Source organism: Alosa pseudoharengus, unplaced genomic scaffold (assembly GCF_046254945.1).
Source record: "Alosa pseudoharengus isolate Yale_2024_CS ecotype anadromous, Long Island Sound unplaced genomic scaffold, YU_APseudo_1.1 YU_APseudo_1.1_scf_2, whole genome shotgun sequence".
Classification (NCBI taxonomy): Eukaryota; Metazoa; Chordata; class Actinopteri; order Clupeiformes; family Clupeidae; genus Alosa; species Alosa pseudoharengus.
In genome coordinates this window covers 56,571,147-56,591,916 of record NW_027468663.1, presented here as the reverse complement: position 1 = coordinate 56,591,916, position 20,770 = coordinate 56,571,147, and the positions used below count along the sequence as shown (strand labels likewise).

Below are 20,770 nucleotides of genomic sequence, written 5' to 3'. Positions count from 1 at the left end.
ACATTGAGCCAATCATATGTTGTGTTGTGAAGACATCTTCCCAATCATGTGTTGTGAACTCTCTGCTGGAGCAAGATTGGGGTCATGAAGCCTTGCGCACGCGCATTTCTGCTGAATAGGATGCCCGATGAGTGCCCAAAAAGCGTTGCAATATGGCCACCGAGTGGAGGGCCTTGCCTAAAAGGACTTTGGTGAGAGTGTGTGTGCCCATGGGGGAGTGAGTGAGAGTGTGTGTGTGTGCCCATGTGACGTACCCTCTGCATATGGGGGAGTGAGTGAGAGTGTGTGTGCCCATGGGGGAGTGAGTGAGAGTGTGTGTGCCCATGGGGGAGTGAGTGAGAGTGTGTGTGCCCATGGAGAAGTGAGTGAGAGTGTGTGTGTGTGTGCCCATGTGACGTACCCTCTGCGCTGAAGCCGAGCCAGACCAGGTAGGACTTGCGGGAGATGGGGAGGGGCTCCCCGTGGATCACCTGTCGACTGCGACGTCCCAACTGGAGCAGCTGCACCCCCAGAGCCTGATCCCCATCAAAGCCCGTTCCTGAGACAACACACACACACACAAAACACCAATCATGTACTTTTTGTCATGTGTGTGAGTGTGTTGACAACTCCAATGAGGTACTACTATATGGTGAATATATGCCAACACCCCCAATATCATATGGCATCATATGCACCTCACAAGTGTAACAGAGGCCAACTGAGCTAGCATGGTAGTTGCGCGTGTAAATCATCACAGCCCTAACCTTAAGAACGCTTCTAACCGCTGAGTTGGAAGCCTGGGCTTTTAGCTCAGTGGTTAGAGCATTCGACTCCCATGCCATTGTGTGTGGCTTTGGGTTGCCATGTGGAGTTGGGTAGGCTTTGGGTTGCCATGTGGAGTTGGGTAGGCTTTGGGTTGCTATGTGGAGTTGGGTAGGCTTTGGGTTGCTATGTGGAGTTGAGTAGGTTGCTTTGTGGAGTTGGGTAGGCTTTGGGTTGCTATGTGGAGTTGGGTAGGCTATGGGTTGCTATGTGGAGTTGGGTAGGCTATGGGTTGCTATGTGGAGTTGGGTAGGCTTTGGGTTGCTATGTGGAGTTGGGTTGCTATGTGGAGTTGGGTAGACTTTGGGTTGCTATGTGGAATTGAGTAGGTTGCTATGTGGAGTTGGGTAGGCTTTGGGTTGCTATGGGTAGTTGAGTAGGTTGCTATGTGGAGTTGGGTAGACTTTGGGTTGCTATGTGGAGTTGGGTTGCTATGTGGAGTTGGGTAGACTTTGGGTTGCTATGTGGAGTTGGGTTGCTATGTGGAGTTGGGTAGACTTTGGGTTGCTATGGGTAGTTGGGTAGGCTTTGGGTTGCTATGTGGAGTTGGGTAGGCTATGGGTTGCTATGTGGAGTTGGGCAGACTTTGGGTTGCTATGTGGAGTTGGGTAGGCTTTGGGTTGCTATGTGGAGTTGAGTAGGTTGCTATGTAGAGTTGGGTTGCTATGTGGAGTTAAGTTGGTTGCTATGGGTAGTTGGGTAGACTTTGGGTTGCTATGTGGAGTTGGGTAGACGTTGGGTTGCTATGTGGAGTTGGGTAGACTTTGGGTTGCTATGTGGAGTTGGGTTGCTATGTGGAGTTGAGTAGGCTTTGGGTTGCTATGTGGAGTTGGGTTGCTATGTGGAGTTGAATAGGCTTTGGGTTGCTATGTGGAGTTGGGTTGCTATGTGGAGTTGAGTAGGCTTTGGGTTGCTATGTGGAGTTGAGTAGGCTTTGGGTTGCGCTGAACGCAGACGTACAGCACTCTTAGCGGCGTGGACGGGTACCTCGGTGGTAGGCGATGAGCAGCTGTTGGCCGTGGCCGGACATGCACACCACCGGCCCGGGCAGGCTGAACACCTCCCTCTGGACGCCCCCGACGGAGAAGAGGCGCACCAGCAGCGCGCTCGTGGCCACGGCAACCCAGCCCTGACCCAGGCACAGCGCCCGAGCGTCCTCCCCCTTGGGCAGGTCCACCATCCACTCCTTACTGGTGTCCCACGAGGAGAAGTGCAGGCACTGCAGCTTACTGCACACAGAGAGGGGGGGGGGGGGGAGAGAGAAAAGTGTACAGTATGAGTCCAAACATGCAGACAAAAACGTCACACCTTTACAACACAGACACTTTGCATACAAGCATCTGGTAATTGACTGAATATGTAAATGGAGTGTACATATGAGACAAAGAAAGAATGAGAGCCACAACGAGAGAGAGAGAAAGAGAGAGAGAGAGAGAGAGAGAGAGAGAGAGAGAGAGAGAGAGAGAGAGAGAGAGAGAGAGAGAGGGGGGGGGGGGGGGAGAGGACAGAGAGACAGGAGAATGTGGGGCTTTTGGGTTTATTTGCTCAGTAAGTAAAGCACAAACACACAAGCAGGTCAAGCCCAGCTTTAGAGTATGATCTGAGGTTACTGCAGCCAGAACAAACAAAAACATTCAGACTTTTGCATCACTAACACAATCTAGCCTAAACCGGACCGGTCAGAGGTGTCCACTACGGACTTAATGAGAAGTCAGTGCTGGCCAGTACAGAGTGGGAACTGCCCCTTGCCAGTGCAGGTCTATTAGGGCTCAGTAGTTAATTTAGCTGGCATTTCGAGGCCTTTTATGGGTTGACTTGGCAGGCACTCACCTGGCAAGCTCGTCTGTGCTCTCGCAGGCCAAAAGCACGGCTTCCTGGGACATGTCGGCCATTGTGTGTCCGAGCGAGTTGGTCAGGTGCATGGCGTGGTGGACAGCCGTGTCGTGGAACTCCACGTCAATGGCGTTGTCCTGTTCGTCGTTGTAGCCACGCACGATTCCCACCGAGTTCCACATCTAACACATGGCAGGCACCAAAGGGAATAACAGAGTTAAAACGGCAGAGTTAAATTGGCAGAGTTAAAATGGCAGAGTTAAATTGGCAGAGTTAAAATGGCAGAGTTAAATTGGCAGTGATAAAATGGCAGTGATAAAATGGCAGTGTTAAAATGGCAGAGTTAAATTGGCAGAGTTAAAATGGCAGAGTTAAAATGGCAGTTAAATTGGCAGTGTTAAAATGGCATAGTTAAATTGGCAGAGTTAAAATGGCAGTGATAAAATGGCAGAGTTAAAATGGCAGTGTTAAAATGGCAGAGTTAAATTGGCAGAGTTAAATTGGCAGTGTTAAAATGGCAGAGTTAAAATGGCAGAGTTAAAATGGCAGAGTTAAAATGGCAGAGTTAAACCTCTTCTGTTCTGCACCAGGCAGTGTTTCAACAGTTCAGATATCACTGTTGTAACCGCGCACAATACCCAGTTCCCACATCACAACACACGGCAGATGCTAAAGGATATAACACAGTCGGAGTCAAAACGTCAGTGTCAAAGTGCTTGTGTGCCAGTCAGTGTTTAAACAGATCAGACCCTGACACCAATTCCCTGCTACTTTTCAGAGCAGTCTACAGCCACAAGATAAACAGCAAGGGTGCTTTATTGATTTCTTAAAATCAATCTTGTTCTTTGATTCTTGTTTGGATACTGCAACATTACAATAAATTTGGCATTACAAGACATTTGACTCCCCCCAATAACATGCCTTTCAGACTGCAACTATATCATGATCATATGGAGACCAGTGCATTGTGCAGACAGGAAAAGACAAACAAAACAAAACATGACTTTTCCATGACTTTGAATGAAATTTCCATGACTTGTGTGTGTGTGTGCGCATGCGTGTGCGGTGTGTGTGTGCGTGTGTGCGTGTGTGCGCGTGTCCTCACCATGAAGCGGTGTGTGTGTGTGTGTGTGTGTGTGCGTGTGTGTGTGTGTGTGTGCGTGTGGTGTGCGTGTGTGCACGCGTGTGCGGTATGTGTGTGTGTGTGCGTGTGTCCTCACCATGAAGCGGTGTGAGTGTGTGTGGTGTGCGTGTGTGTGCGCGCGTGCGGTATGTGTGTGTGTGTGTGTGTGTGTGTGTGTGTGTGGTGTGCGTGTGCGCGTGCGGTATGTGTGTGTGTGGTGTGCGTGTGTGGTGTGTGTGTGTGTGTGTGGTGTGGTGTGGTGTGGTGTGGTGTGTGTGTGTGGTGTGTGTGTGTGGTGTGCGTGCGCGCGTGCGGTATGTGTGTGTGTGTGCGTGTGTGTGCGTGTGGTGTGCGTGTGCGCGTGCGGTGTGTGTGTATGTGTGTGTGTGGTGTGCGTGTGTGTGGTGTGCGTGTGTGCGTGTGCGCGCGTGCGGTATGTGTGTGTGTGTATGTGTGCGCGTGTGTCCTCACCATGAAGCGGTGTGTGTGTGTGTGTGTGTGGTGTGCGTGTGTGTGCGCGCGTGCGGTATGTGTGTGTGTGTGTGTGTGTGGTGTGCGTGTGTGTGCGCGCGTGCGGTATGTGTGTGTGTGTGTGTGTGTGTGGTGTGCGTGTGTGTGCGCGCGTGCGGTATGTGTGTGTGTGTGTGTGTGTGTGTGTGTGTGTGTGTGTGGTGTGCGTGTGTGTGCGCGCGTGCGGTATGTGTGTGTGCGCGCGTGCGTGCGGTATGTGTGTGTGTGTCCTCACCATGAAGCGGTGTGTGTGTGTGTGTGTGTGTGTGTGTGTGTGTGTGTGTGTGTGTGTGTGTGTGTGTGTGTGTGTGTGTGTGTGTGGTGTGCGTGTGTGTGTGCGCGCGTGCGGTATGTGTGTGTGTGTCCTCACCATGAAGCGGTGTGTGAGGTGGGCGGGGGTGGAGCCGGGCTGGAAGGGCCTCTGGGGGGGGGTGGGCATGGGGCCGTCATACACCGGCCTCAGCGCTGCTGCCGCGGCGACCGGCACCAAGGGCACGATGGCACTGCTGGCGTCATCGCCGCCACCAAACTTGTCCAGGTTCACCGACCCGGCGTCTGTGGAAAAAAGAGCAGGTTGAAATGACGTCAGAGAAAACGAGAGATCAAAGCCACCTTGTGCTCAATCTCAAGATGAAAGCGGCTTGGTGGAGCGCTCTTCTTCCCAAATGAGGCTGTAGCGGTCCGCACTCATTTAAAAAGACAATTTAAATATTCTACATTATACACACAGGAGAGATGTTCAATTCCTAGTGTTACAGGAAGGGGATTTCACACAGCGGCCAATCAACAAACAGGCCTACCGTAAATCCTCAAATTAATGCCGGGACTCAGATCATAGCCGGGGGCATGGTCGATTCGGACAAATGAAGGCCGGCCCCCAAATGCAAGCAGGGTAATAATTGGCTACCAGTAGGGCTATCAGTCCACAAGCACTCGACTTTCAATTTAACTCAATGAAATAAGAGCTCTTCTTAATATTTTATATTGTTGGTTGGTTTAATACTGAATGCCAATGAAGTGTCGTTGTCCTACACCAGGGATCTCCAACACGTTGCTCTCAAGCTACCAGTGGCTTGCCGACCCCTTCTGAGCTTGCCAGAGGCTGAAGCAGTTACTACATTTAAAACACAATTGTTGCCGCGAGGCATTCCAGGCTACAAATTTAATAACATATAAATCATGCATAATTACAAAATAATTAAAATTTAGGCTTCTTGGCTACAGAATAAGGTTTCCATTACAGCACAGCGCACGTTCAATGAATGATTGCGGCTTCCTTGTCTCGCAATAAACAGCGGGTGGAAATCCCGACACTCTTTCAACTACATGAAAGTTAATAGTGAACCATCAAATACCCCCCCAGATTTCAGTGCCCATCAGTCCCAACATTTAGCAATAAAATCAAACAGTCCAAAAGTAAATTAAATCCCAAACCAAACCGAAAATCTTCTGCTTTTGATAGCCTACCGGTATGACACTCCAAACTAAACGCATGTCTCACAATAAAACGCACGTAAGAAATAAAAGCCTGCCTTGAATAAAGACCTGTGCTTTGCAGCGTAAGTAAAAAGACCCCGGCCATAATCTGAGGATTTACGGTATTTACCGTTAAAAACTAAAAATCACTAACAAAGCATCCTTTGTTGACAAAAAAACATCACCAACAGAACAGCATTTAAGAGCATTTCAGTGGGGTTATCAAGCAAGCACCTTACATTATTAACTAAACCAGTAAGGTGGTGAGATTTATGATACTACTAAAGAGGCAGATGTTATTTGGCCAAATTAACACACATGTGTGTGCATGTGTCTGATTACGTGTGTGTGTGTGTGTGTGTGTGTTACACAGTACATTGAAGCATGTTTGATAATAGAAGCAGAGTAGATGGTCTCTTTCCATCAAAACTGTTTTTTCTGAATGAATAGCATGGCAGCATAGACAACATCATCCATTCAGACAATTCTCCTTCTCATCAAAACTAACAGTGCGCTTGTGGGTGCTGCTAGGTAATGAATGTGTCTCCAAGGTGACGACCTCACACCTTGCGAGTTGTCATCGTCGTCCAAGAAGGAGCTCCTGTGGCGAGGTCGGCCCGTGGCGGGCATGAGGTCATCATCATCATCGTCATCATCGGCCACAGCACTCTTCTTCACAGGCGAACGAGACTCACTCGCCTCTTCATCGAGGAACTGGTCACCATCCTCGTCAAAAAGGTCATCATAGTCCTTTGTCTCCTTGGTCTGTTTGCCCAAGATAAATAGCATTCAACCTTTGCACTCAAACTGAACACATATTATACTATATTATACACCCTGTCCATACATTAGGCATGTGGAGGTGGTCTAATGAAGAACTGGCCATTCAGGCTGCTGTTTCAAATAGGAGGCATGACATTTTTATTCACTTATAGGAAGACATACTTTAAACTGACAGTGCAAAATTATTTTATACATAATTTAACATTATTATTATTATTAATATTATTTGTATTATTATTATTATTAATATTACTATTATTATAATACATAAAACTATATATAATTAAATCACACCATTAGAGGTGAACTGATATGGGTTTTTCTATGGTCGATGCCGATCTTTAGAAATCAGGGTCAGCAAGAATGATAAGATAAGAATGGAAGTCTTCAGTCCCAGGAACAACGTTGTTGCACTCTTCCAAAAGTGTCTTTGGATGAGTCTGCTGGTCATTTGATTGACACAAGGGGCAGCGTGCGTCACACGTGTTCCACAACAACAACACTGGGTGGCCCGCAGATGGACCTGCCTGTTAATCGGCTTAATATACTGTACTCGGATATCAGGTGTGTGTGTGTGTGTGTGTGTGAGAGAGATTGGACAAAGAGGTTCCTATCCAGTATACAGTAACCTGGTGGCCCACCTCCACTGATTCCATCAGAGCAATAGCATACAACATCTAGGGCTGTGCAATTAATCGATTTTGGCTCACAAAAACAGTATAATAAAGACGATTGTTTTGCCACGTTCCGTTTAGAAAGAGTGTTTTGGAAATAGTATCAACTCGAGTCAACAATGTAACGCAACAACACAATATAAAGCTGAATATTCTAGTTGGACTGCGGAGCCTGCGGAGACTGCGGAGACTGCGGAGACTGCGGAGCCTGCGGAGACTGCGGAGCCTGCGGAGACTGCGGAGACTGCGGAGCCTGCGGAGCCTGCGGAGACTGCGGAGCCTGCGGAGCCTGCGGAGACTGCGGAGCCTGCGGAGCCTGCGGAGACTGCGGAGCCTGCGGAGACTGCGGAGACTGCGGAGCCTGCGGAGCCTGCGGAGACTGCGGAGCCTGCGGAGCCTGCGGAGACTGCGGAGCCTGCGTTAAGTTTCATTTAAACAGAATGGACGGAAGAAGGCCTTTACAGGGACCCGGGTTTGAGTCTGACCTTTCAGGCCCACCCTCACCTCTCCCGCTCACTTCCTGTCACTCTCTCTACGGTCCTGTCCAATTAAAGGCATAAAAAGCCCCACACCCAAAGCCCCACACCCAAACCCAAAGCCTCTCCCGATCACAGCCAAAGGGCAGACTGATGAAACCCAAACGCCATTTTCCCCTCACACACTCAAAAAAAGAAGGGTTTCACGAATAAGGTGGATAAAGGACGATAAAGGGCATACAGGAAGTCCAGTTGAGCTGACTGACATTGAAGGTTTTTGGTGGTGGGAGCAGCAGCAGCAGCAGCAGAGGGGGCTGTATTGTTCTCTGTTGAGTCCCTATCCAATGCTGGGTATATTCCCTATCCAATGCTGGGTATATTCCCTATCCAATGCTGGGTATAGTCCCTATCCAATGCTGGGTGTATTCCCTATCCAATGCTGGGTATATTCCCTATCTAATGCTGGGTATAGTCCCTATCCAATGCTGGGTGTATTCCCTATCCAATGCTTCCAATGCTGGGTATATTCCCTATCCAATTATGGGTATATTCCCTATCCAATGCTGGGTATATTTCCTGACTATTCCAGCTCTCTTTCCTTTCCGACACCTCTGTGAACATGTATCCATATATTCGTGAGCCAACAAATGGTGGAAAAAGGGCATACAGGAAGTCCAGTTGACCTGACTGACCTTGAGGTTTTTGTTGGTGGGAGCAGCAGCAGCAGCAGCAGAGGGGGCTGAGGCGGTGGAGAGCCCGTCCAGCAGGCCCAGACAGCCCTCTGTGTCAGTGTAAACGATCTGCCCCCCCGAGGGGTGCCAGGCCATGCCGCACACCGTGTAGCCCTTCTCGTGTTTCTGCCTGCCAGGAAAAAAAAGAAGACAGACATCGACGACGACAGCAAGTTTACACGTGAACAGCAGTGGAACAACGCACATGGAAGAAATCAATGGCATCGTCTGTCTCGAAGACACAACAACACACAGTAGCACACACAACACACAGTAGCACACACAACAACACACAGTAGCACACACAACAACACACAGTAGCACACACACAACACACAGTAGCACACACAACAACACACAGTAGCACACACAACAACACACAGTAGCACACACAACAACACACAGTAGCACACACAACAACACACAGTAGCACACACACAACACACAGTAGCACACAGTAGCACACACACAACACACAGTAGCACACACACACAACACACAGTAGCACACACAACACACAGTAGCACACACAACACACAGTAGCACACAGTAGCACACACAACAACACACAGTAGCACACACAACAACACACAGTAGCACACACAACAACACACAGTAGCACACACAACAACACACAGTAGCACACACACAACAACACACAGTAGCACACACACAACACACAGTAGCACACACAACAACACACAGTAGCACACAGTAGCACACACACAGTAGCACACAGTAGCACACACACAACACACAGTAGCACACACACAACACACAGTAGCACACACAACAACACACAGTAGCACACACACAACACACAGTAGCACACAGTAGCACACACAACAACACACACAACAACACACAGTAGCACACACAACAACACACAGTAGCACACACACAACAACACACAGTAGCACACACAACAACACACAGTAGCACACACAACAACACACAGTAGCACACACAACAACACACAGTAGCACACACAACAACACACAGTAGCACACACAACAACACACAGTAGCACACAGTAGCACACACAACACACAGTAGCACACACAACAACACACAGTAGCACACACACACAACACACAGTAGCACACACAACAACACACAGTAGCACACACACAACACACAGTAGCACACACACAACACACAGTAGCACACACACACAACACACAGTAGCACACACACACAACACACAGTAGCACACACACACAACACACAGTAGCACACACACACAACACACAGTAGCACACACACACAACACACAGTAGCACACACAAATCCCCATATCCAGAACGTCAAGTATTAAGATGCTCTAAAACATGTTTTAGTTGGTAACACTTTACTTGACAGTATCGACATAAGAGTGACATGACACTGTCATGAACACATGACACGGTCATGACGCATGAAATCTAAGCCTAACCCTATAATCCTAACCTCTAACCCCAACTCTAACCATAACTTATGACAAAAAACAAATGTCACTTAATAACAGAAGCGTTATGTCATAAACATTTATGACTTGTTTATGACACGTTCATGACAGTGTCATGTCACTCTTATGTCGACACTGTGAGAGAAAGTGGATTTGAACATTATGTCCAATATTCCAATATGTGGTTTAATGTTCTGCATTTCTCATTAGTGGGTCACTTTGATACTAAAAGTATGATTCTATGTAATGACTGTATGATATCTGTACTGTCCCTGTGTATATCTGTGTGTGACTGTATTTAGAGATAAGCGGAAATATTATGACTGCAGTGTTTCACTGTTCTACATGGCTGCGTCAGTAGCTATCTGCTCCGGATTGCCAGGTTGCCACTAATCAGGTTGCTTCAGTGTAGTCCACGTGAGATGGGATGACCAACGCCATCTCCCGTCAGCTTGGAAGGATACTTAAACCCTAACTATTTCCTTGTCTAGTTAGAGCAGCTGATGGATCTTTAGGTGAAGTCATGCTGTCTCTCCCTTGATGCGCATCATTGTAAATAAACTCTGTTCCTGATTTTTCATACTATTTGTCTGACTGGGTCTCTATTAAATCTATAGTATCAAAATGACCATCAACTGTCAAGTGTAACCTTTTAGTTTAACATGCTTAAGCATCATAGGCCTAAAAGTCATCAGGTTGAAATTAGAGGGCAAACATGCCTCAGAATATTTTCCCTGTGGTCAGATATAATCACTGATGCCCTGACGAAGGCATGCTGTGCCAGTGGAGATCCATCCATACGTACCTCTCCAAACACAGCTTAGTCTCCACGTCCCACACGGTCAGGTACCCTCCAATAGTACCCGCCGCCAAGAAGCGACCGCAGGGGGACCAGACCACCACGTTTATGGCCTGATGGAAGATGGGGAAGATGGAGAGGGGAAAGAAAGTACAAATGTCAGTGGGCACATGGGCAGCGCTCATTAAGGGTTTTCCCGTTATAAACGCCCGCGCGCTGCGGAGGCGTGTGCCCGTTAATCTGCCCGTCTAAGAGGGCGAGGGGCCGAGCAAACCTGCCCGCAGGCGGATGAGAGGAAGAAAGGAAAGAAAGAAAGAAAGAAAGAAAAACAAAAGAAAGAAAAGTGAGAACAAAAGAAGCATGACAGCTCCCCCACCCACCTGTGTGATGAAGTCATCGGAGAGGGAGCTAACGTGGCTCCAGGTGTTCCTCTCGTAAAGATGGACGCTGGTTTCCACGGGAACCGCCAGGAGCTGTGAAGGAGGAGCAGCACAAGACGGAAGGGGGGGGGGGGGGCTGAGTCACGAGGCTGACAAGTTCCAGAACCATCTGACTGACATGACATGACGCTGATATAAACTGACATCTCACTTCCTGCATTACTGCTCCCTTTAAAGCACAAGTGCCCTGAGCTGGCTCGCTGCTGCGCGGAGCCTTAACAGGCATGGATCCCACTGGCACCAGCAGAACCAGGGGGCAGACGCTCTCGAGAGCCACATCACATCAAATCAGCACATGAAAGCAGACGTTTCCTGATGCATGTTCTTGGACTCGACTAAAGAGGATTCTGTATCCCCCCAGTACTGTGAGATGATCCTCTAAACATGAATGTAATGAGTAGTATTCTCCAAAAAAAAGCAATATTACAGTATGTCTAATGTATTTTTGTTTCCAATTAGTACACCAGTTTATACATGTTTTGCTGATTATTTCAACATCTGCAATACTTTAAGGTAAGACACGCTCTCTCTCTGTAAATGTCCGCGGTCTGAAGGAAATGAATCAGCCGCACACTAATCGGCACCATTTGATGCCTTGACGCTCTCCAAACAGTGAGGTGTTTCATAGCGGTCAGCAAAAGTGGCCACAGACCTTGCCAGACGGAGGCTGCCAGGCTAGTCGACACAGAGACTTGGCATTTGTGACGTCACTAGACTTCTGCAGGATGTTCCAGCTGGTCACCTGGGCCTTTCGTGGGAAGTAAAGAGGCAGAGAGAAAATAAGTCTTTGACCAACAGAACAAGGGAACAATGCTCACAGACAAAATGGCAACATATAGTATAGTATGTGTGTGAGAAACATATGAGGATTGACTTTTATAACCACCAACATAATCACTCCTATGTTTGAGCCCATCATCTTACCTGCTCTTCAATGTTCCACACGACCACAGAGCCATCACAGCTAGATGAAGCCTGTGGAGGGGCAGAAAAGGAAATGAAAAGCAAAAACAAAGCAGCCACCTTAAAGTGCATGAAAAAAAAACATACAGCGATCGTACAGCCTTGAAGAAAAGAAACAAAACATATGTTGTGACCCTTGAGCCTAGTTACATTAAAAGGATCATAACCATCACGGCCCTAGATGCATACTGTAAATAAACAGGACTATATTTAACAGTGACCTAGCAATGTCCTACCAGGAATTCCTCTTTGGGGTCAAAGTTCACACTGAGGACAGGGGCCTCATGCCCTCTAAGGGTCTTCTGTTGACTGCTGTCTGCTACCTCCACCACCTTCACCAGGAAATCACTGCAAGGATGAGGGGGAGAGAGAGAGAGAGATAGAGAGAGAGAGAGAGAGAGAGAGAGAGATTTAACATTCCTTTATTAAACTGTTGTTGACGGTAAGTCTTTCACACAGTTGCATTACTAAAACACTTTAGCAAAAGAGGAGAAAGAAAGAAAGACAGAAAGAAAGAGTAGAGAAGGAAAGAGAGAGCTGGAGAGAGAGAGAGAGAGAGAGAGAGAGAGAGGAGAGAGAGAGAGAGAGAGAGAGAGAGAGAGAGAGAGAGAAAAGAGAGAAGACTAGTGCATTGATTTCAGATTTCCATCACTTCCTCACGGACCCAAACTCATATTGGAGATGTGCATCTCACAGGAGACGACAAAGGAAATGATAAAAACTAATTTCCGAAATATATAGAGGAGGGGAAAAAATCAAATAACCTGTTAGAGGCCTCTGCTGCGTGTGTTTTTCAAATCAATATTCAAACAGACTTTGAACGTGATCAATCCTGTGACATGGCTGAGGCAGGCTGAGGTAAGCTGACCCCCCCCCTCCCCAATTCTGTCTAGCTACAACCGTTTAAAGGGAAATCAATGCCTTGTGCAAAAAGTTGTTCACCTGCCTTCAAGATGGACAATAAAACAATCAACAGCTTTAACGAGGAGACCGGAGTACTTCCATCCAGGAAAATGGCATGGCAGTCGTCCATAGCAACCAAATCAACATGAACTAGTATTTATAGAGATGCTGCAGAGGAACATACTCAAAATATGTCATTCCTCTACAGCAGTGGTTTTCAAAGTGGGGGCCGCGAGGGGGTTTCAGGGGGGCCTCAGCAAGTTGGAAGGAAAAATAAAAGCAACAAATAAATACATTTGAAAATTTTCAAATATACCTATTACTAGGGGTGTAAAAATTAACTGATACATATCGGTATCCGTTTTTAACATGTAAGATACGGCTACATCGATACACGAAGCACCGTATCAGAATAAAACTGAAATGAACCGGTCGTTATATCGATTTACTTGTTACGAATCGGTTCACAACCTTTTCTGCTCGCTTAGACGCTCATTTACTTTGCAAGCAGCGTGTTCATCCCACGTCCGGTTTTGAAACTACACGTGGCATGGATTTGTGGGTAATGCAGTTCATTTTGGGCTACATTCATTGCCCAAAGTTGTCAAAGGACCTCATTACCCATACATCTACTGCAACATAAGCACGTGACAACTTGCACTCGAACTGTTTGACAGTTTTTACTCTTTTGTTTTTCAAAATCCAGCGCGAAATTAAACACTTAGCCTACTATAGCATTCCTAAACAGCAACGATAGTCTGTAGAGTAGCCTACTTTACGTTTGATGAAGGGATGTCCTTAATGTTAAAGAATAATTTGTCCCTTGCTGCTAAAACGATGCACAAATTATTATTATTTTGTTCATATTTCACTCAGACTTGTGGTTTCTGCATATTAGGTCTACCGTTGGAACAAAATAGGCCCAGAGAGTTCATTGATATGTAGGCCTTTATTCTTGTAGGCTATAGGAAAAGGCCAAGAGTGTCTTAGGCACTGTTTTATTTTATTTCGGTATTGTCTTACCTCAACAACAGGTTACAGCTCCTTGAAAACAATCAAATACACATAACCAGGGCATGAAATTGGCACCCGCCCACACGCCAAATGCGGGTAACTTTTGTGATTGGCGGGTGAAACTGTCAATCTACCTGCCACGTTGGCGGGTCGCCAATAAGACAACACAACACTGAGCAAGGAGATGCACTGTCGGGATTGCCCATTTTTGAGCCAATAATCTACTCTTTACTCCGCTACATTTTCAATTGCCTTTCGTTACGAGAACAAGTTTATTATTGGAGAAAGTATCTCAAGGGAGAAAAGAGCACCTCTCCCCCGGTACACAACTGTGTGAGAGAAAAGAAACAGGGCTTCAGAATGCATTGCTACGTTTCCCCGCGATTATAGAAGTAATGGCTGGCCTATGTAGCCTACTACACGGAAGTAGATGTTCTATATAGCTAACAACTCAGTTAACGCAATGACGTCCTGCCAGTTGCTGCATCTTCTGGTGAGGCTGCCAGAGTGCCAACGAGACTAGAGGTATGACATGACACGGAAACTTCCACATATATTCATTTCTGGCCAGCATCGTTCAACAATCACATTGGACAAGGAAAGTAGGCCTACAACTTAATTTACAAGCAAAGCAAATGCACTGGAAATCGAGCATACAAGTTGAGCCTAGCATTCATTTATGTAGGCTCAATGTTGAAGGACATGACATGAGACGGTCGGCTGAGAAAACAGATAGCCTGCTCTGTCACTCTGCCCGAGTGGATATGCCTAGGCTATTATAGCCTAAATATAGGTCTACCCATAATATAGCCATTGTTTTTAGGTTACATTGTCTGTATGGTGAAGTTATAACCAGACTTCTAGCAATGCAAAGCAGAAGAATCAGCTGCAATGTATTGGAAGACTGCTTTTCAATCCATAGCCACGTAGCCTAATGCTTATTCTGGCAATGACAAAGTATATTAAATAAAATATATTTGAATTGGGCTTTTAAAATATGTTTGACTTATATGATTAGCTTACAGAGGAGGAGAAAAGCAAACAGGCATAAAGGATACTTTTGTATCCCTTTAAAGGTCCATCAAAAATATAAAAATGTAGGCCTACAAAAAAGTAACTTGTTAGGCCTACTTGAGTAATTTATTAACAAAGTACTTTTTTACTTTTACTTGAGTACTGTAATGTGTATTCTGTACAAGTTCAAGAACCATTCTTATGCATTTTCTGAGTCGTTCGCCTTTATTTTGGGCACAAAATAATTTTGCCTGGTAAAAAACCACTGTGGCAGGTGGATTTCAAAATTCACCTGCCACAGTGGCTGGTGGCCAGAAAAGTTAACTTCAGGCCCTGCACATAACTCTATAAAATCTATAAAGTCTTTAAAAATGTATTTTTATGTTGTATTTGGCTGCAGTGTCTGATCTGACTGAAATGTAGACTATTCTTTTTTCATTTCAATACAGTATATGATCATCATATTCACACTTTTATACAGTGAAACACACCATGATAATTGATAATATAAAATCAATGTGCACCTTGAGCAAATGATAAAAAAATCTTTCAGAATGCTTTCCATTCTTGAACTGCATCGAATCGCATCACATCGTACTGAATCATTTTTTATTAACATGTATCTTTTCTTGTATCGAATCGTGCCCATGTATCTAGATGTGAATCGTATCGTCTTTTACATGAGAGATTCACACCCCTACCTATTACTATGAGGGTTGTTATACAATGCCATTATAATAATTTGTCGCATATCTGAACATTATATTTTCAATGATAATGACTGGGAATAATAATAGTAGAGCGATAGCTCTCATATAGCAGAAAGCCCCAAATGCCATTTTTATATTCCATCGCGAGGTGCTTGTGGCTAAAATAATTATTAGGATTAGCTTAATGTATTTTTTACATTTGCCGTAGTATTGTCGATGGGTTTAATAACACATCAAGGGGGTCCTTGGCCAAAACCTAGTGGTATTTGGGGGGCCTTGTCGTGGGAAAGTTTGGGAACCCCTGCTCCACAGTCTATATAGACTAAGCCAGAAACAGTATCAGAGAAAGTAGCATGTTGTGAAAAAATATTTTAACATATCAATGCAGCGTGAATTTCCCCTGGGGATCAATAAAGTATGTATCTATCTATCTATCGATCAGTGTGTGTTATGGACATGATCCTGCAGTTCATAATATGCAAACAGATCAAATAGAAGACCAGGCATGCAATTTAAACCCTGAGGAACCATAATCTCAAAGTTAACTAAATGTACATAGTACTGCAATATTGTTGTTTTCACAATATTACACAATACTACAGATCCATCACACAGAAGAACATGTTCAGTGGCAGACTCCTGTCGCGGTCGTGCTCAACAGACAGGTTAAATACATTTTGAAGAACTTTCTTTAGAATTTATTTATTTATTTTATGTTAATACTTGTTTATTAAGTATTGAGAATTTGTATAGTTCCTTTTCCTTTATTGGATTTTATATCAGACATAATATCCTATTCTTGCACTTGTTATACAGTATATTTATTTATATACACACATATATATATATATATATTTTTTTTTTTTTTTTTCTTTCATTGAAAACCCCCCTAATGTCATGTACTGTATTGCTTTATAGCTGTTTAAAAAAGTGTCATGGCCCGCTGTTGATTTACACTACTTTACTCACAAAAAGTTACCTGGCTTTCGGGTGAAATGTATTGTTTAGAGAAGGTCACATTAAATTCACCTGTAAAGGTTATAGTGGATTTTAGGTTCATCCTGAAATTCCACCCGAAAGCCAGATATCCCTGACTTTTTGTGAGTAGTGTAGGTCAGTCACTTTTTTTGTAAATTATTGTACAAAAGGCCAAATCAATTGATCAAGATTCCATTTATAAAAGCAGTAAAAGAGGACATATCCAAGGGAAAAGTGAATACTTTTCTATAGGCACTATATGCATATTACATCACAGTGCCCGCTTCCCTGAAAGAAATCTGAAATCTGGTGGACAGATGATCATCTCAAAATTATATTTCCATCCTCAGAGTGTTGTAAATGTTGTTGTTGTTGTTGTTCTGTATGGTCTAAATAACAGCGGTTTAATAGTCCGATTTCATTCTGATTCATTGGGCACTGCGCTTAATACATGTTTTTTTTTTTTTTAAATTGGCATAAAACACTTGTCCTGCGGTTTATAAACAATGCGGCTAATACACTGGAAATTAATGGAACGATCTATCTAGCCATCTCTGCCTGAGAGGGTGATTACGAAAAAATGAGGAGACACTGAAGTTTCCGGTACCTGGAGCCTGCTGCCACACGGGTGCCACTCTGGTTGAAAGTCACATGATTGGCGTTGCTGGTGAAACGGGTGAGAATGCCATCCGGATCCCCGTCAGGGAACGTGTGGATCTGCACTGTGTTGTTGGACACTGCGGTAACCAACTTCCCGTTCTGCAGAGGAAAAGGTCATTTACTAGGACTACTTCCCGTTCTGCAGAGGAAAAGGTCATTTACTAGGACTACTTCCCGTTCTGCAGAGGAAAAGGTCATTTACTAGGACTACTTCCCGTTCTGCAGAGGAAAAGGTCATTTACTAGGACTACTTCCCGTTCTGCAGAGGAAAAAGTCATTTACTAGGACTACTTCACGTTCTGCAGAGGAAAAGGTCATTTACTAGGACTACTTCACGTTCTGCAGAGGAAAAGGTCATTTACTAGGACTACTTCACGTTCTGCAGAGGAAAAGGTCATTTACTAGGACTACTTCACGTTCTGCAGAGGAAAAGGTCATTTACTAGGACTACTTCACGTTCTGCAGAGGAAAAGGTCATTTACTAGGACTACTTCACGTTCTGCAGAGGAAAAGGTCATTTACTAGGACTACTTCACAGTTGACTCGCGCATCAACATTATGACAAGACTATTTTTCTGCCTATTTTTCTCACTTATGTTTTGTGTATTGTAGTAATTCTCCAGGAAGACAACGCAATTCAAACAGTTCAACATTTCAATACAAACAATACAATCAGTGCATCCACAAAATATATGAAAATCAATACAAAATATTATGGGGGGGAGGAGTCATCCCTTTGATAGAATTTCATTAATAGTGCTAATAGCATTCTTGAAATTCAGCCATCCTTGCCCAGACCAAACACCAGTAACATAATGTGGCACAGTACTGACGGCATGATACAGGATTGATAGCACAGTGCTGAACTGCATACATATCCATCATCTAAAACTAGGTACTTCAAGAGTCAAGTAGGCTATACGTAAACGCATTACTATTACATGCGATATGCATGTACACAATGACTGGTTAACTTCATTACTTTGAGTGTCAAGGAGTAGGCCTTCTCCCCAACATTTATTGATTTTGGGTCGTCATCATCCAGGCTCTCCCAGATACGGACATCGCCATCACTTCCGCAGGTGAGGATGCACCTACGGGAAAGGTAAAAAACATTGATAAGACCCCGACAGAACATCCATTTCACGAGTGTGAGTGGAGGTGACGAACGGTGTCAAAAAAAAACTATCAGATATTAGGCCTACTTACTTCCCTTGTTGGTCGAAGCAGACATCGGTGTGGCCTTCCGAATGGCCATAACGCATAGGCTTTCGTTCGCAAGGCATGTCAAGTCACGTCACGTCACCGTATCAGCAGTCAAAGACTGGGGGTGAAAAACAAAGTCTTCATTCATAACAATTTATTAAAGCACTTCTTCAAGCATTGCAACAACACCACTACACGAGATATTTGACGTTAGCTAATTACTGAAGTTCCCCCTTTGTTGACATTTTCAATGTCATACTAGCTAACGTTGCTCCATGGTGTTAGCTATAACGTTATCGACCAGCTACGAACTTGACGTTAACATTAGTTCGACCACAATAGCGTCATGTCAATCGATGCAATATCCAAAATAATCTCTCTCCAACGACCAAATAAATTTTGCTGTATTAATGACATAATATAACTAGCTAACTATCTGCCAAGTTAGTGACGATAGATACATTTCAGGCTTTGGGAAATGGCAACAATATCTCACGTTAAGTAAGAACGTGTCGATAAGTTCACATAGTTTGTACTCACACTTGCAGAGTAAACAAAAGTATTTCAGGCCTACAATTACTACTCGTCTGTTGTCGTCATGTGGTATAAAAAACTAATTCTTGAAATGTTCTGGCTGTACTTACAGGGTTGGCGGCAATTCTGAAAGTCCAACTTTTGTTGAATTCGTCTCCCGCGCTGTAAGCAGTGACGTTACCGGATAGGAGGAATCCTTTGCTCTGATTGGGGGAAATGCCATAGAGGTTGTACTTGTACCGCCCATAAATGTGTCACCGTGGCCCTGGTGCATATTAACTAGCAACGGGAAAATGATACAATGTTGCAAGTGAAATGAAACAAAACATAACACAAGTGTACACAGCGTAGGCCTATAAAAGCAGCCAGTCTCAGTGTGAATGCGACCTTTCTGTATTAAAACAATACACATCGCTCTGGGGCCAGTTATAAATAGATTCTCTTCTCCTTACTCTAATATTCTATTCCTAGGTTTCCCTTCCCGTCATCCATGACAGACACTGTTCAGTCTATTTGGTGGTTGAACAGAGAGAGAAGCATGGCTCTATTTGTAATCTGATATGGGGGCAAACAGTCCTGTTTTAAATATCACTGCAAATAAATCTAATAGTACCATCCTCAGTGCACAGTCTGTCTGCAGTCCAGAGATGCAGCTAATGCAGTTACAGCTGGCGTAGACAACGGAAGTAAATTGCCTTCTCGTTGGATGTATAATAACAAATAACATCAGTGTCTAGATCTATGCCTCTCATTGCAATATGTGATGATTCTAGGCCAGATCTAACAATAATCTGACATGGATCCAGTGAGTATAGAAGTCTGTGTTCCCTTGCATAGATATTCACACCACACCACCAGTATCAGACAAACCTGAAATAAAGCTGCATGATAATCAATTTATCACGAGACACATGAATATTTAATTGATATGTTTTTATGCAGATCGATTATTATGACTGCTGTTACACTTTGAAGCATGGCTCACTGAGTAGAAATAAGTCACTGTTTCAAACCAATATTATGTCGACCTTTTTTTTTTAATAAAATGCTTGAAGTCAGACCAGGAAGCCGATGAGAGCTGATGATAGCACTGATTATAAAAGTCTGCTCATTCAAAGGCCTGCATTATCCAATGAGTATGATGAAATCATGGCGATGAGCTGAACTTGACTTCCTGCCCAGTCTTCTCCGTCCATGCTGAACCTAACAACGTCTCTCTATAGCAGCTCTAGAGTTCATGTGGGCAGCTAATTGTATCTCTTCCCCTAGCTCTTTAAATAGGATGTGTACTGATTTGACATAACACATTAATGGAAAGTCCATGATGTACAACATAATGTGTTTATATGGCAAGACTCATGACTTTAAAACTGAGCTGAACAGCATTTATTGGATGCATTTATATGGGCACAATCTCAGTGGATAATACAATGTTCTCTCTAATATGTCCAGTGCTATTGCGAGATCACAGTGTTAAATCCACCTCTATGGAAGCAGCTGTACTGGAGAGAGCGGGGAGGGGGCAGACATAAAATGCAGGGAGCTCTTTTCCAAAACGCTATAAATCCATTTTTTGAAAACATTAATAAGTCATGTTATTTAATTGTGTATTTCAGGTGATATCAATAAAAGTGCCATTTTGTTGTTTTGATCGAGTAGAGATAAACCAAATAAAATAGCAATAACCAAGTC

General features: G+C 44.5%; 1 protein-coding gene across 2 annotated transcripts in view; it reads right to left on the bottom strand.

The window, feature by feature from the left end:
- wdhd1 (WD repeat and HMG-box DNA binding protein 1) overlaps window positions 1–19,254 on the bottom strand; it is a 46,434-nt gene extending 27,180 nt beyond the window's left edge. The window contains exons 1-15 of one of the 2 annotated variants that reach the window (XM_076295598.1): window positions 19,189–19,254; window positions 18,548–18,662; window positions 18,321–18,432; window positions 17,286–17,437; window positions 12,296–12,407; window positions 12,021–12,071; window positions 11,749–11,844; window positions 11,037–11,129; window positions 10,663–10,769; window positions 8,372–8,540; window positions 6,313–6,511; window positions 4,641–4,825; window positions 2,635–2,819; window positions 1,792–2,033; window positions 401–538 (exon numbers count right to left, since the gene is read on the bottom strand). In XM_076295598.1, the coding sequence (XP_076151713.1) occupies window positions 401–538; window positions 1,792–2,033; window positions 2,635–2,819; window positions 4,641–4,825; window positions 6,313–6,511; window positions 8,372–8,540; window positions 10,663–10,769; window positions 11,037–11,129; window positions 11,749–11,844; window positions 12,021–12,071; window positions 12,296–12,407; window positions 17,286–17,437; window positions 18,321–18,432; window positions 18,548–18,624 (1,918 nt within the window). In that variant the 5' untranslated portion in view covers window positions 18,625–18,662; window positions 19,189–19,254. The other variant, XM_076295599.1, reaches the window with a different exon arrangement.
- Between the last annotated feature and the right edge of the window lie 1,516 nt (window positions 19,255–20,770).